The sequence below is a fragment of the Pongo pygmaeus genome, chromosome 14, assembly GCF_028885625.2.
Source record: "Pongo pygmaeus isolate AG05252 chromosome 14, NHGRI_mPonPyg2-v2.0_pri, whole genome shotgun sequence".
NCBI classification, from domain to species: Eukaryota; Metazoa; Chordata; class Mammalia; order Primates; family Hominidae; genus Pongo; species Pongo pygmaeus.
The window spans coordinates 109881275-109895132 of record NC_072387.2 but is presented as its reverse complement, the minus strand read 5'-3'; the positions used below and the strand labels follow the sequence as shown (position 1 = coordinate 109895132).

At 48.6% G+C, this 13858-nt stretch overlaps 1 protein-coding gene across 1 annotated transcript; it reads left to right on the top strand.

The window, feature by feature from the left end:
* Positions 1-3776: 3776 nt before the first annotated feature.
* ZIC5 (Zic family member 5) lies at positions 3777-12569 on the top strand. The gene is made up of 2 exons (XM_054447019.2): positions 3777-5410; positions 9720-12569. The coding sequence occupies exons 1-2, from the start codon at positions 3868-3870 to the stop codon at positions 10160-10162; spliced, it is 1986 nt and encodes a 661-aa protein (XP_054302994.2). The 5' UTR covers positions 3777-3867; the 3' UTR covers positions 10163-12569.
* Positions 12570-13858: the final 1289 nt, after the last annotated feature.

Sequence of the window (13858 nt, the reverse complement as noted above, 5' to 3'; positions counted from 1 at the left end):
TCAAAGGTCCTTCGATTCCTCTAGTAATTTGGGTGCCCCATTCGCCCTTGAACCCGCCCCTGGCGCGGCCCAAATGACACTAGATGCTCCAAACCCGCTGACACCCAGTCCTTCTGCAGGGAGGCTGCTCTCACAGAAACCAAGCGGGACCAGCGAGTCGTAAAGCAATTGCAGGGGCAATAAAAGGCGGTTCGGTGGGTCCCCCAGCTCCTTTCTTGTCCACCCCACCGTCCCCGAGATCCCCCCTCCCTCCTCCTGCAGAAACAATCAAACAAAGGCTCAAAAGCCAGGAAATGTCCAATTCACTTCCCTTAGAGTTTATTAATTGCCCACACCCATCGCAGGAAACTTGGCTGTGTTCGGTGACATACAGAGGGCACCGGGGAGCGGTGGAGCCTCAGTCCCCCCCTGCCCACTACGCGCAGCGGGAAGCCGCAAGCGCCAGCTGGAGCATCCCCAGAGATCGGGTCCCGTGGCCTCCAGGCCGCTGAGCGCGGTTAACTCAGCTAACCTGGGTTCTAGTTAGCTGGCCATTTACTGGGCCTCTCACCTCCCCAACCTACTCGCTCCTTTGTCTGGGGTTGGAAGGAGGTTGGGGTTCGGGGTGCAACCTAGAGATCTGGAAATAGACGCCCTGCAAGAGCCCTTGCTAACTCCAGAAACGACATTTCCATGGCTTGCCACTTTGCTGCCTCCACACAGGCACCTCTGCTGCAAAAGGCAGAAAGGGGCATGGGTTTGAGGACTGGCCCTGAGGACCAGCACCACCGTCGAAATATGCGGGCCAAACCCCCAGAAGAATTGGCATAACGCCTTCCACAGCACCCTGCTTTTAAAACTAGTATTATTATTCCCTTCAGCGCCCGGGAAATTGTTGGTGTTTATTTAGGAAGTGTGACAGAGTTATTGGGTCTTCAGAAACTTGGGATGTTAAGGGGGTTTGATTTGGCTCCCAAATAGCTTGAAAAAGAAACAGCGCACCTGGGGTCAGGCGGGTCATCACAATAACAAAAAGCGCTTCTACAAAATAAAAAGCTCTTTTATAAAGAAAGGCAATCCCGGAAATCCACCGCAAGCCTTCCTGATGACCATCTAGCTAGGCCTATTCTCAGGTTTAATTGGCAGGCGGTTTATTGGCGCCTTATTGGTGTTGATTGAAATTTTGCTCCCAGTCTTTTCTTTTAAGAATTAGCATCTCAAGTCGATTTACCTGAGTCAATTATCTTTTTAGGGTCTAGGTTTGGTCATAAATTTGCAAATATTCATTAAACTCACTTTGTAAATATCCCTCTTTCCTATCGCTACCCAAATCTCTATTATTTCCTAAGAAAGTCTTTTCTTTTTTAAGGCTTCCATAAAAAGAAATTGATCAGGGAGCTATATTTGAATTAAGACATATTAAATCGATGACAGATACATATCACGCTGTGTTTAACAAGAATTGTACAAGGAGGCGGGTTCCAGATTCCGCACGGCTCTGCTACACCATTATTCACATTTTTACAGCCTTTCCTTCATGCCTTCACCCATTAAACCATTAAATTTCAGCAATTCAATAAAATAAAGCAGTTATAATTTTGAGGAAAAGCTATTTTGAAGTGGGTGGAGGTACCCATTTTATTGCACAATAAAAATGCTCAACAGTCCATATTAAAGGCTAGCTTGTGTTTATTTTCTTCTTTCTTCATTCTTTTTGTTTTGTTTTGTTTTTACTTATAACCTGCAGGATTGAACCCAAAGCTGCCATTACTGCAAGAATTAATGCTTATTGCCAAGAAATTCAAATAAAGGAAACTCATTGGAAATGTTCGGAGAGGAAACAATGACAGTGATAATTCCAAATATGATGCTTTCTTCATAAACCATCCATAGAGATGGCACAGCTCTCGATCAACCTTTGCCTGGTTGGCTTGAAATGTTTTAAGTCTTTGATATAAAAATTGTGAAAGGACTCGTCGTTTCCAAAGTGAGATGAAGATTTTGTTACTGCTGTTTATTAAAATTTTTTCGTTGTGTTTCCACACATGCCTTTAATTCTCCATATTTGAACTTCATTGAAGCTTAAAGAAAAAGTCCATTTGAAATTTGATGGTAGCATTGTCTTTGTTTGCTTGTCAGTTTTATAAAAGAAATGACATTCCTAAGTCTCATACCGAAGCCCCCTGTTAAACATCGTTAAAACCAATGTAAATGGCGCTATCGAATAAACTCTTGAGAATATTTCTGATTTCTTCCCATGGCCATCTCCCCAATAACGGCTTTGTGCAGTCTACTTTTACTTGGACTGCAAACGAATTAAGTTGGAAACATATTTTATTGTATCCCCAAAGAAAAAGATCACGTTCTAATAATATCACTTTTTTTTTTCTACAAGTAATGTTACGGATGACAGCAAAATACAAATTTTAAAACCCTGACTTTAATATTTGAGCATTTTGGAACATCACAAATTTCAAAAATGCTTTCTTTTAAAATCTGAAAAGGGCACTTTGGGGCAGTAAAATCCTTAATTTGGGGGGAGGGTCCCACATTTCTCCACCCACCAAAAAGTGATGCAGGGAATTTCTATTTTTAAAAAATCGATTTGATACCAAACCTCTGGAAAGGGATGGGATTCGCTTTTTTAAAAGTCAGTTTTTGTGGTTTTCAAATAAGACATCTTAGAGGTAGACTGGTTTATTATAAAACGATAAAAAGGTGAAAGATTATTCTATCAGTAAATAAAAACAAAGATATTTCTTGATTTCAAAATAATATTTTATTGGAGCAGTTCTAATTGTGGACCAGTCAAAGAAACTGAGGCATACATGTGGACTGTGGACTGGGATCTGGACCGGAAAGAGAAATTCTGCTTAAAGGACGGTGCTTATTTAGCGGCTTCTCTCTGAAGAGATGCCGTTTCGCCTGCCCTGCCACTGTATCTCCGAAAGGCAAAAGTTAGAATCGCTGCCCGATCTCCTCTCCCCCGCCCCTACTGTAGATCTAATTGGAAGTGGCAGATCTAGAACCGATGAGTAGTGAGATTACGCTTCCATCCAACTCCTTTGAACCATGTTGAAAAGGACTCTCCATGAGCTAGAAAGTCGAGGTAAAACGGTTCCTTTGGGGGAAAGACTTATTTTGACTTCACCTGGTGTTTCGCGGAGCCAAATCACTCAAGTTGTCTTGAAACCAATAGATTTTATCTTCTTCACTCCGTCTACTGTCTGTGCGCCCTAGGTGAGCGCTAGGCAGGTTGGGTGTCCAAACAAGAAGTTTCTAGCATCACCACTACAGGTAGGGAGGGCTATTCACCCTTCTCTCGCAAACAGCAGTTCAGGGCTCTTCCACCCACCAAGGGAGGTGGAGGTAGAAAGTACTTGGGTGCCAGAAGGCACACAGAGAGAAGTGAGGCCGAGGTTTTTGAAACTGGGACTGCCCCTCGAGGGTAGTCAGCCCCTCACCACCCCGCGCCCTCTGCCCGCGTGCCGGCGCGCGCTCCGCGAGGTGCGTCAAGAAAGAGCGGGGCGCTGCGCGCGCAGGCCAGGCTCAAACTTTCTGCAAGTGCAACTTGGGCATCCCTGGGGAGGCGGGGACGTGGGGCTCCAGCGGAGGAGGGGGAGCGAAGCGAAAGCGCAGGCGGCCGCAAGCACTGGGGCGGATCCCCGCTGGGTCGAGGGCCTGAACGGGAGCCAATCGGGCAGCCGAGGCTACTGCCAATCACGCGGCTCCCTCCAATCCCACCCGTGCCATTTCCAAAATCTCGGTCCCACTGTGCAGCTCAAATGTGGTGTTCGCTCTGCCAATCGCTGGAGGATAGAGTGGGAACAGGAATAAGCAGAGTTAGGAGGCCAGGACAAAAGAAGTTAAAGAGCGCCTAATATATACATGTTTTTGAAGGCGGGCAGAGGGAATAAAGTCCCCCCAGTGAGGGTCTATGGGCCTGATTGTGTAGTTCTGATGGAGCCCCCTTTGAGCAAGAGGAACTCGCCAGCGCTGAGATTAGCGGATTTGGCAACGGCTCAGGTCCAGCCGCTTCAGAATATGACAGGCTTCCCGGCGCTGGCCGGCCCGCCCGCCCACTCCCAACTCCCGGCCGCCGTCGCGCACCTCCGCCTGCGGGACCTGGGCGCTGACCCCGGCGTGGCCACCACTCCGCTGGGACCCGAGCACATGGCCCAGGCGAGCGCGCTGGGCCTCAGCCCTCCCTCCCAGGCGCTCCCGGCACACCCGGAGGCTTCGGCAGCCGCCGCCCGTGCTGCAGCCTTGGTCGCGCACCCCGGCGCGGGCAACTACCCCTGTGGCGGGGGCAGCAGTGGCGCGCAGCCCTCCGCGCCCCCGCCCCCAGCCCCTCCTCTTCCTCCCACCCCTTCACCCCCTCCCCCTCCCCCGCCTCCTCCTCCTCCTGCCCTCTCGGGCTACACCACCACCAACAGTGGCGGCGGCGGCAGCAGCGGCAAAGGCCACAGCAGGGACTTCGTCCTCCAGAGGGACCTTTCCGCCACGGCCCCCGCGGCGGCCATGCACGGGGCCCCGCTCGGAGGGGAGCAGCGGTCCGGCACCGGCTCCCCCCAGCACCCGGCCCCGCCTCCCCACTCGGCCGGCATGTTCATCTCCGCCAGCGGCACCTACGCGGGCCCGGACGGCAGCGGCGGCCCGGCGCTCTTCCCCGCGCTGCACGACACGCCGGGGGCCCCCGGCGGCCACCCGCACCCGCTCAACGGCCAGATGCGCCTGGGGCTGGCGGCGGCAGCGGCAGCCGCGGCGGCTGAGCTGTACGGCCGCGCCGAACCGCCCTTTGCGCCGCGCTCTGGGGACGCGCACTACGGGGCGGTTGCGGCCGCAGCGGCGGCCGCCTTGCACGGCTACGGAGCCGTGAACTTAAACCTGAACCTGGCGGCTGCAGCGGCCGCAGCAGCAGCCGGGCCCGGGCCCCACCTGCAGCACCACGCGCCGCCCCCGGCGCCGCCGCCGCCGGCGCCCGCGCAGCACCCGCACCAGCACCACCCCCACCTCCCAGGGGCGGCTGGGGCCTTCCTGCGCTACATGCGGCAGCCAATCAAGCAGGAGCTCATCTGCAAGTGGATCGACCCCGACGAGCTGGCCGGGCTGCCGCCGCCGCCGCCGCCGCCGCCGCCGCCGCCACCGCCCCCGGCCGGCGGCGCCAAGCCCTGCTCCAAAACTTTCGGCACCATGCACGAGCTGGTGAATCACGTCACGGTGGAGCACGTGGGAGGCCCCGAGCAGAGCAGCCACGTCTGCTTCTGGGAGGACTGTCCGCGCGAGGGCAAGCCCTTCAAGGCCAAATACAAGCTCATCAACCACATCCGCGTGCACACCGGCGAGAAGCCCTTTCCCTGCCCTTTCCCGGGCTGCGGCAAGGTCTTCGCGCGCTCCGAGAACCTCAAGATCCACAAGCGTACTCATACAGGTGGGTGTCTGTCCCCGGCCGCGCCGCCGCCGCCACCAGCTCCTGCGCCGCCGCCGCTTCCGCCGCTGCTTCTCCTTCTCCTCCTGCTCGCCTTAATTTTTTCCTCCTTCTGCTGCTTCTCTTCGCATACGTATAACCCGGACATGTGACTTCTTTTTTTTTCTCTCCCCCCCTTTTTTTTTTCTATGAATAAGTAATTCGATAGCACACACAGGCCCCGCGTTGGGTTCCCACACGGCGGAGTCTCCAGCGCGCCCGCAGCCCGTCGGCCGGGACCCGCAACGCGCGCCAGCCGCCGCCGCCGCCACCTCGGAGCAGACGCAGCAGCAGCTGGAGCAGGAAGGCGCCCAGGACGGTCGGCAGCCCCCACCCGCCCGGCCCTGGGAAGTCGGGGAGGGCGATGGAAAGAGAGGCCGGGGCCGCCCCGGCAAGCGCCTCTCTTCCCACCGGGTCGTAGGCCCCGCGCGGTCGCCGCGCTCCGAGGACCGGGCGTGGGATTTGCTGCCGGATTTGGGCCGCTCGAGGCAGGCCTTCCGGGAGGGGAAGGGACCCCTCCGGGAAGACAGGAATGCGCTTTCGGAACCCCGGAGACCACTCGCACTCGCCCACCGTGACACACTCTTCACGCACACCTTCGTTTGCGTGCGTCTCCCACAACTTTACACACTCATATCCTCCTGCGCGTGCACCCCATTCCTGCGACACCTGTGTGTCCTCACACATCATTTACACGCCCCACGCGCCCTCTCACACGCGGTATCACACTCGTCCTGGAGGGTGCTGGAGTTGACATCTGTCCTTCTAGAGAAGGTTCTAGTTGGAGGAGGACCGAGCCTCCCGCCATCGGTGAGGCCAACCCTGTCGTGGAATTGGTGGGGAGCTACCGGCGTCGTGGGGACCCTCCCACCCCACCTCAAGCCCTGCCTCTGGGGATCCCACAGCGCTGAGGAGGGCGGCTGCGGCGCGGGGCGGTGGATGGCTCCTGTGGGTCGTGTGCCCCCTTTGAGCGGACGAGCGCGTCGGGCGGAAGCGCTGATGAGCGCGAACGCAGTCGGGATTTATAGGGACAGACACGATTACCCCTCAGAGGACACTTAAGTAACTGAAGTTTACATTCAGTAATCACTTGGCAGATTTATCGGCGCTGCTGCGGCCAGGAGGTAGCCGCCGGGTCCCATGCTCGGGCCGGGGGCGCTCGGGGCTCTGCGGGGGCAGCAGCGTCGGGGTGGCCCGAGGCGGGAGCCTTGGCCTGGCTCCTGCGGGCCGCCTGATGGCCGGTGGGGAGCACATTTTCCCAGGAGCCCCGTTTCTCTCTAATCGGGATCAGTCCGCCTTAATGATTTTTCCAGAAAGAAACTTCCCAGGAGGCTCTCGTAAAAACGCCCTGGCCCGCTAAGCAGGCTGCTCGCTCCTGTGCCCAGCACTTCTCGGCAGGGCAGGATCCAGGGACCGTGAAGCCGCTCCCCAGCCCGGCCCCCAAAGGGAACCCCCAAGCGTGGTGCCTCGCGCGGCCTCGGGCCCTTCCCGCCTGCCCAGGCCTCGCGAGGGGAGCGGCCTTCCCTTCGCGGCTGCCGGGAGCTGCGGGCGCAGAAGCCGATCCGGGCCCCCGGCGGGCAGGTCACTCATTCCCTGCCCCCTGTCCCCGGTGGCTTCCCGGGGCACGCGCGCGCGCGTGGGGTCGGGGGGGGGCGCGGGGGACCCCCGGCGCCGAGGGGACCCGCGGTCATTTGGGTTTTTGGCTCCGCGTCTCGCGGACGGTTGCATTTCCTGCCCCCTCCCGGCGGCCGCGTGGGCCCCACCCGGTGGAGCGTGGGGGTCCCTGCGGGAGGGACGCAGGCGCCTCGGGTTCAGACTCCAACCCGCGCTTGGTGTTTCTGGCGGTCCCTGGGCCGCTCAGCTATTGGGCATTGTGTCCTGAGAGGGCCCATCCGGACTTCCTTCCCTCCCTGCCACGCCGCTCTCCCTTTTGGGGGTTATCCGGGATCCCGGAACGGATTGATCAAAGGGACTAATCCCCGGGCCACTCCCGAAGGCCCCTTTCCTGACCCACGTGCCCCCAGTTCCGTTTATAACCGTCCCGCGGGCCCAACTCTCGCTCTCTCCGGAGACGGAGCTGCTGGGAGCCGGCGGGGTCCGCAAGTAGTTCCTTACTTTTCCCACAGGCTCCAGGCTCTCAAACTCTGTAAATAGTTAAATTTTGACGTGACTCGTCTATCAGAATCTTAAATGTAAACACTGAGGTCTCTCAGCCTTTCTAGTTAGGTAGAATTTGCTTATTCCCCTTAGGCCCCCTGAACAACACAGGCCGTTCCATCGCCCTTGCCTTGTTTTCTTCTGTTTTCTCCGTGCACCTCGTTATTTATTTACCTCTCATATTCTACGTTTCCTTCCGCGACGTCTCTCCCTTTCCTGAGTCTAATTGTTTCCCTTTTCCATGTGCAGTGGAGGAGTTAGCAGTGTTCAAAGTGTTTCTTCACAACCCGGGATATGTAGGTTGAACAGAAACATGACCGTGCTCAAAACCAGCATTGCACTTTCGCGTAGGGTGGATGAGTAAACCCATGTAATTACGCCTCCATATTGAAGAAAGGCTGATTTTAATTTCTTAAAAAGAATATGATGTTAACTTGCTCTTATTTACGACTTAAAGTGTAATGTAGAAATCAGGACAAATCACTGATGTTTTGATAAAAAGGGATTAGCTTTGTTTTTGTTAAAGCTCATCTACAGAGAATTTTTAGAGGTTGTGATTATCATGGGGTTGTTTTTTCTCTCTTTATACATCACTGTAGGAGGCATATTTGAATAATGTCTAATTCTATTTTTAAACAGTATTTCCAGGTAGGGAAAGTTAAATTCCAGGCATCTGCCTGAATACTCTCAGATGTGCTAGCATACTCTGCCATTGAAGCAGTTATTGTTGGCGAAATATTTTTTAAAAACTCACTACAGTAAAATATCTGCAGAGGGTGTAAGAAAATTCACCACAGAAATGTATGTACACTAAGCTGAGGCTTAATAGTTTGTTTTTCAAAATAAGTTATCCAAAACAAAAGAAAATGTCATACCTAGTGTATCACCAGAGTAGCTGCTGAAATGTTGAGAAATTCAACTTTATTTTTAAATTATTTACCTAAAAGAGGAAAATATTAATACAGTAATATGTATGAAATGACTTGTTTAATTATGGACTCAACTCTATCAAGTTCAGAGATACCAAGGGGAGAGGGAAAATTCAGTTAGACTGTTACCTGCTGTCTTCCTTTTCTTGCTATTTAACACCAAAATGTAGTGTGGCTGAATTTCTCTAGTTGTCTTATTAAGTATTTCCATTTCCTGGACTAGAGGCCTTGTGTTTAAAGGCGTGTTTGTGGGGTGGTTAGGCCAGCTTAAGGAGGTGACAGCCAAAAGACCCTGGCTTTTTTTAATTTTTTTTAAAGTCTTTTTGACTAGTAAGCAATGTAGGGAGCTGTGAGAGTAAGTATACTTATGGCATAAAGTAAAGGTAGGTTCTCCTAAGGCTTGTGGTCTTTATTAATGTATGTTAAAGCTCGATCTGCTGTGCTCTTAACCGCCCTGCAAGTAGTGAGGAAAGCTGTAGAATGCAGAGGTCAACAGCCTATTCTCTGCCCAGCGAGCCCTGTAAAAATCGAGTGGTGGGAGTGTGTTTCACAGGTGCCTCTATTTCTAAAGAAAAACATTGCTTTGTTTTACCTCCTTCCCTTTCCCATCTCCACATTCTCTCCCGATGCCCCTCTCCTTTAGTGAAATCCTGGAGAACACTGAAAGGAAATGCCATTATTATAATTTGACTGTACCCCCCAGTTTACTTTTAATTTAGTGTATGTGTTTGCTTTTTTCTCTTTTTCTTATATGCTTACTTCCGCCTGTGGCTTTGGAAGTATCATTTTGTGTTTATTTTGACAGGAGGATCTCCTGCTTGTATTTTTGAGTGTACAGACCCTGAGGGGAGTGTGTCTGTCAGGGGAGGGGGTCTGCAGGTCCCAGGTGGGTTTCAGTGTTACATTCTGGCCCTTAGCTCAGCACTAGGGATCTCACCCTGACCCCTCTGGGACTGCAGGGCTTGACAGCCTCTCAGGAGCCCAGGTCCAGGCAAAGCCACCAGGCCAGCAGAATCCAGGCCCATCCTTGAAGTATCCCTTCCCTTTGGTGAATTAGGAAGAAGAATTAGGCTGGGAGTTGGTCTTTGGGAGAATAGGAAAAACACAACCTTGGTTCTGCTTCAAGATTTCTGTCAAGTGAGGGGTCTTGGAAAGCCATTGTTGACCTTTCCTGTGTTTCCTTGCAGGGGAAAAGCCTTTCAAATGTGAATTTGATGGCTGCGACAGGAAGTTTGCCAATAGCAGTGATCGGAAGAAACATTCCCATGTCCACACCAGTGACAAGCCCTACTACTGCAAGATTCGAGGCTGTGACAAATCCTACACTCACCCAAGCTCCCTGAGGAAGCACATGAAGATTCATTGCAAGTCCCCGCCACCTTCTCCAGGACCCCTTGGTTACTCATCAGTGGGGACTCCAGTGGGCGCCCCCTTGTCCCCTGTGCTGGACCCAGCCAGGAGTCACTCCAGCACTCTGTCCCCTCAGGTGACCAACCTCAATGAGTGGTACGTTTGCCAGGCCAGTGGGGCCCCCAGCCATCTCCACACCCCTTCCAGCAACGGAACCACCTCTGAGTCTGAAGATGAGGAAATTTACGGGAACCCTAAAGTTGTGCGGACGATACATTAGAATTTATTATTAATAATAATAAGTGAAATAATAAGTGGGAGTCCTTGGACCACATCCTAACCTGAGACAATGCCGAGCCTGAGACAAACCCGTGACTCAGACTTGCCACCGGGTCTAATTAGCCCTATTTATTCAGTATGAAACCCTATGGTGTTTGTACATTTAATTAATTTAATTAAGATATTTGGGCTTTTTTTTTTTTCTTAAAAAACAAACAAAAAACAACCAAGCTGGACTTGTACATTGCAGGAGGACGGGGCTGGGGGCAAATTGTACCAAGCAAAATGAATGGAGAGATTAGTTAATGGAGATACACACTGCTGATGCAATATATATATATATATGTGTATATATATATATACACATATATATATATTATTTTTTTTAAAGGGGGAGAAAAAGAGCATTAAGTCAGAACTTAACACAGCAACAAGGCCCTCTGCATTTCCCGGAGTGCCTCTCAAATGCCTTTGACACCATACCGTGGGCTGCTTTTGAGCCTCCTTGTTGGACCCTAATTCTGCCAAGGCCTCTTGATTGTAAACCACACACCTGCTGCATTGCCAACAGATCCTGTTCTGTACCTGTGTCCAAAAACATTTGTAAAAACCCTTTGAGTTTAATATTTGTAATTTTTAATTTCCACTCTTATTACTGATCTTACCTTAATACAATATTTTTATACAGGATTATTTCTTCAGTATCCTACTGTGTGATTTTAAAAAAAGATGCAGCAACCTTAATATATCTCCATATCTTGTGCTACTGTGATTGTTCAAGCAAAAGTGGAGAGAAGAAAAGCTGCTGCAATAAGACAACTGTGAAACTGTGATATTTTATAAAATAGAAGAAATTCAAGTGCTTTCTTTTTCATATATGGTTTTTTTTAAAATCTGAATTCTCAGATACTGCCTTCTAACTGTGTCCAAACTTCTTGTGTAATAAAGAGATTCTGTTTTCGATCCTAAGTTCTTTGGGATGCCAACATTCACAGTCAAGTCTTGAGGAGGTGTGATGATGGCATCATGCCTATTTTTTTGGAAAGCTGTTGTTTTTAAAACAGGCTAACACCTCTTTTATACTGTTGTATCAGCCTTTTAAAAAGTCTATTTTTCAATGCTTGAAACTGCATTTTAATGCATTTTCTTCCACCTGAGCACTGAGCACACCAAACTGGAATCCATTTGAAAATGACAGTGTGTGAAGTGTATGATTTACATTAAAAGAGGGGAGGGAGTTGCCATACATATTAAAATTTTTAAAAGGTTTATAGTTACCACCAAACACTGATGAATGTGTGACCTTTGCCAGAGCTGTCAAGCTAGGATAAAAAAGGTCAAGGACCTAGGACAATAACTCTTAGTCAATTTATTTTCGGTTGGTACAACACATCTCCTGTGCAAAATGTAGTCCATCAGAAACATCATACAGATATACTAAAGAGCACTAATTTATCCTTAGAGACCCTGAAGACACCCCCTCCCCAGGGTTTGTAGAAATTTGTTTTGTGTGCTGTGAGTGGTTGATGTAGTCTTGTCATTGTTAATAACTTGTATGTGAACACTATTATTTGTACAGTTGAATTAATTTATTTTCAGACATCATCCTTTTTTTTTTTTTCTTTCCTGGAAGAGTTCAAAGCACACCAAAGAATTATATTATACATTTTGGTGAAAGATTGTCATTTATGATCCATGGTTTATTTAAGAAAAAAAGGAAAGAAAATGGAAAAATATATTTTTAAGCTTACTTGAATGAACAACGTAATGTGAAAACCAAGACTCTTCCTGCATGTCTTTTTTGCATTGTGTTGATAAGATTATATATAGTTTATACATATATTATATTACTAGTACAGTGCATGGTGCTGTCACTTGGAAAGCCTTTCAATGTTGTCTTCAGATTGTTGTGATGAATATGAAACATGCAGACCCTCCTTTATAAAGAAAAAGACCTTAAAACTTGAATATGAGATAACTTTACGTTTTAAAAGTTTATTTGATTTTCATATTATTCACTTTCAAAGCCCTTTCAAATAGAAAAGGTATGGGGGGATAATTTATGTATCGTAAACTTATTAGAACAAAATATTCCTGATGTATAATGAGTTGTTTTATTTATACAACTTTTTCAATGGTAGTTTGCACTATTCTTTATTATGCTACAGGTTTATTTATTATGAAACAAAGGAATATGTATTTTATGTATTTTACCATGCATAGGTTAACTCTTTGCCACAGATTTATTGGTTCTTGATACACCTAAAATAAAAAAATGTGTACCTCCAATAGAGAGCAAGCAAGAATGATTATGAAGTAACAAATTTAATAAAGGTATTCTTCTTATTATTGCTTATGTTTTACCTAATGGCATATCTCTCATACAAATAGGACAGGTTGCTAATGGAGTGAATGTCTTTCCTTGGTCTCTTGATTTCTTGGCCTCTCCCCAAGCGGTACAATATTTTTGCAGCCTGGTTTAACTTACAAGCTTATCTAGGAAACACAAGATATTTATGAAGACTAAGCCTTGCAGGTTATACTTACAGTAGCATAAATCTTTTGGGTTACTGCATTTATTTGTTAAAATAAGTAATATCCTGATTGATTCTAATCAGTGAAAAGCCAAAAAGTGAATTTTAGCATTTCTTTGGTGCCTAGACTCCAAAAGGAAAAAAAAGAATGAAGAAAATGTGGAGGGAGGGACAGTGAGGCTTCTAGACACAAAGAAGGTGAAAGCAAAATCGGTCAGGGGCTGAGATAGGTATTGAATGAAATTGAGTAGTGGGCATCAAATGCCTCTTATGGCATGGGAGATCAAGATGCAATTTTACTGTAGTTTGTTCTGGAAGTTGAGTGGCTATTGGTAATTTAAGCTCAGCATTTTGGGGCAGGTGTGTTGAACAATTAGATTCTTGCATGGCAGCAAAATATTCAAGTGGCTTAAATGCAGGTATTTGGCTATGCACATTTACAAGGCTGGATGTTTGCTTGTGTTTTTGTTAGCAGATACAAAACTGATAAAAGTCAAATAGTTAAAAGCAACTGCTAGTAATGTCAATAAGCATTTCTCTGAAAGGTTATAGTGGCTTTTAAAAGTCAGGTTTGTTAAATGTAGTAAAGGTGAAACAGGTTGCAAAGAGTTGTTTTAACTCAGATGACAATAACCAGCACACGAAGGAGAAAAACACTCATAAATGAGGGCCCCAATCAATAGGAAAACTTATAGCTCTCTAATGAAGTTTCTTGTGAAAAGAAGGGTGACACAAAGCCACCAAGACATGAATCATTCATGGGAAATATAAAAGATAAAAGATATCTGACAATGAGCAGAACCTTGTATAGAGTGTATAAAACAAGTTTCCCCTTCTTATTTTCTGCTTTAAAACGCACAATCTCCCACTCCCAGCGTTCTCTGTCCAGTCTATAGAGTTAAAATTGACCACTGCTCGTACTGCGCCACTTCAAAGTAATTTAGTCCAGAACGGAAGGCTTGGCGCTCGGACAATCTTCATGGTGTGTTAAGATTTCTATGGCAATTGGCAAGCAAGACGTTCCCATCTGAATATGTCTCAAAGAAAGCCACTTATTGACACTAAGTTGGCTATCATCAAAGACTTCATCTTCCCTAGGCAAAACGTGGCCCTTGCAAATACTGTTTAAATCATCTACCTTTGTTTTGCAGGCTAGGAGAATC

Coding starts and splice junctions, on each gene's coding strand:
- ZIC5 (XM_054447019.2), top strand. CDS start 3,868: ATGTTTTTGAAGGCGGGCAGAGGGAATAAAGTCCCCCCAGTGAGGGTC. Junction 5,411..9,719: donor CCACAAGCGTACTCATACAG/GTGGGTGTCTGT, acceptor GTTTCCTTGCAG/GGGAAAAGCCTTTCAAATGT.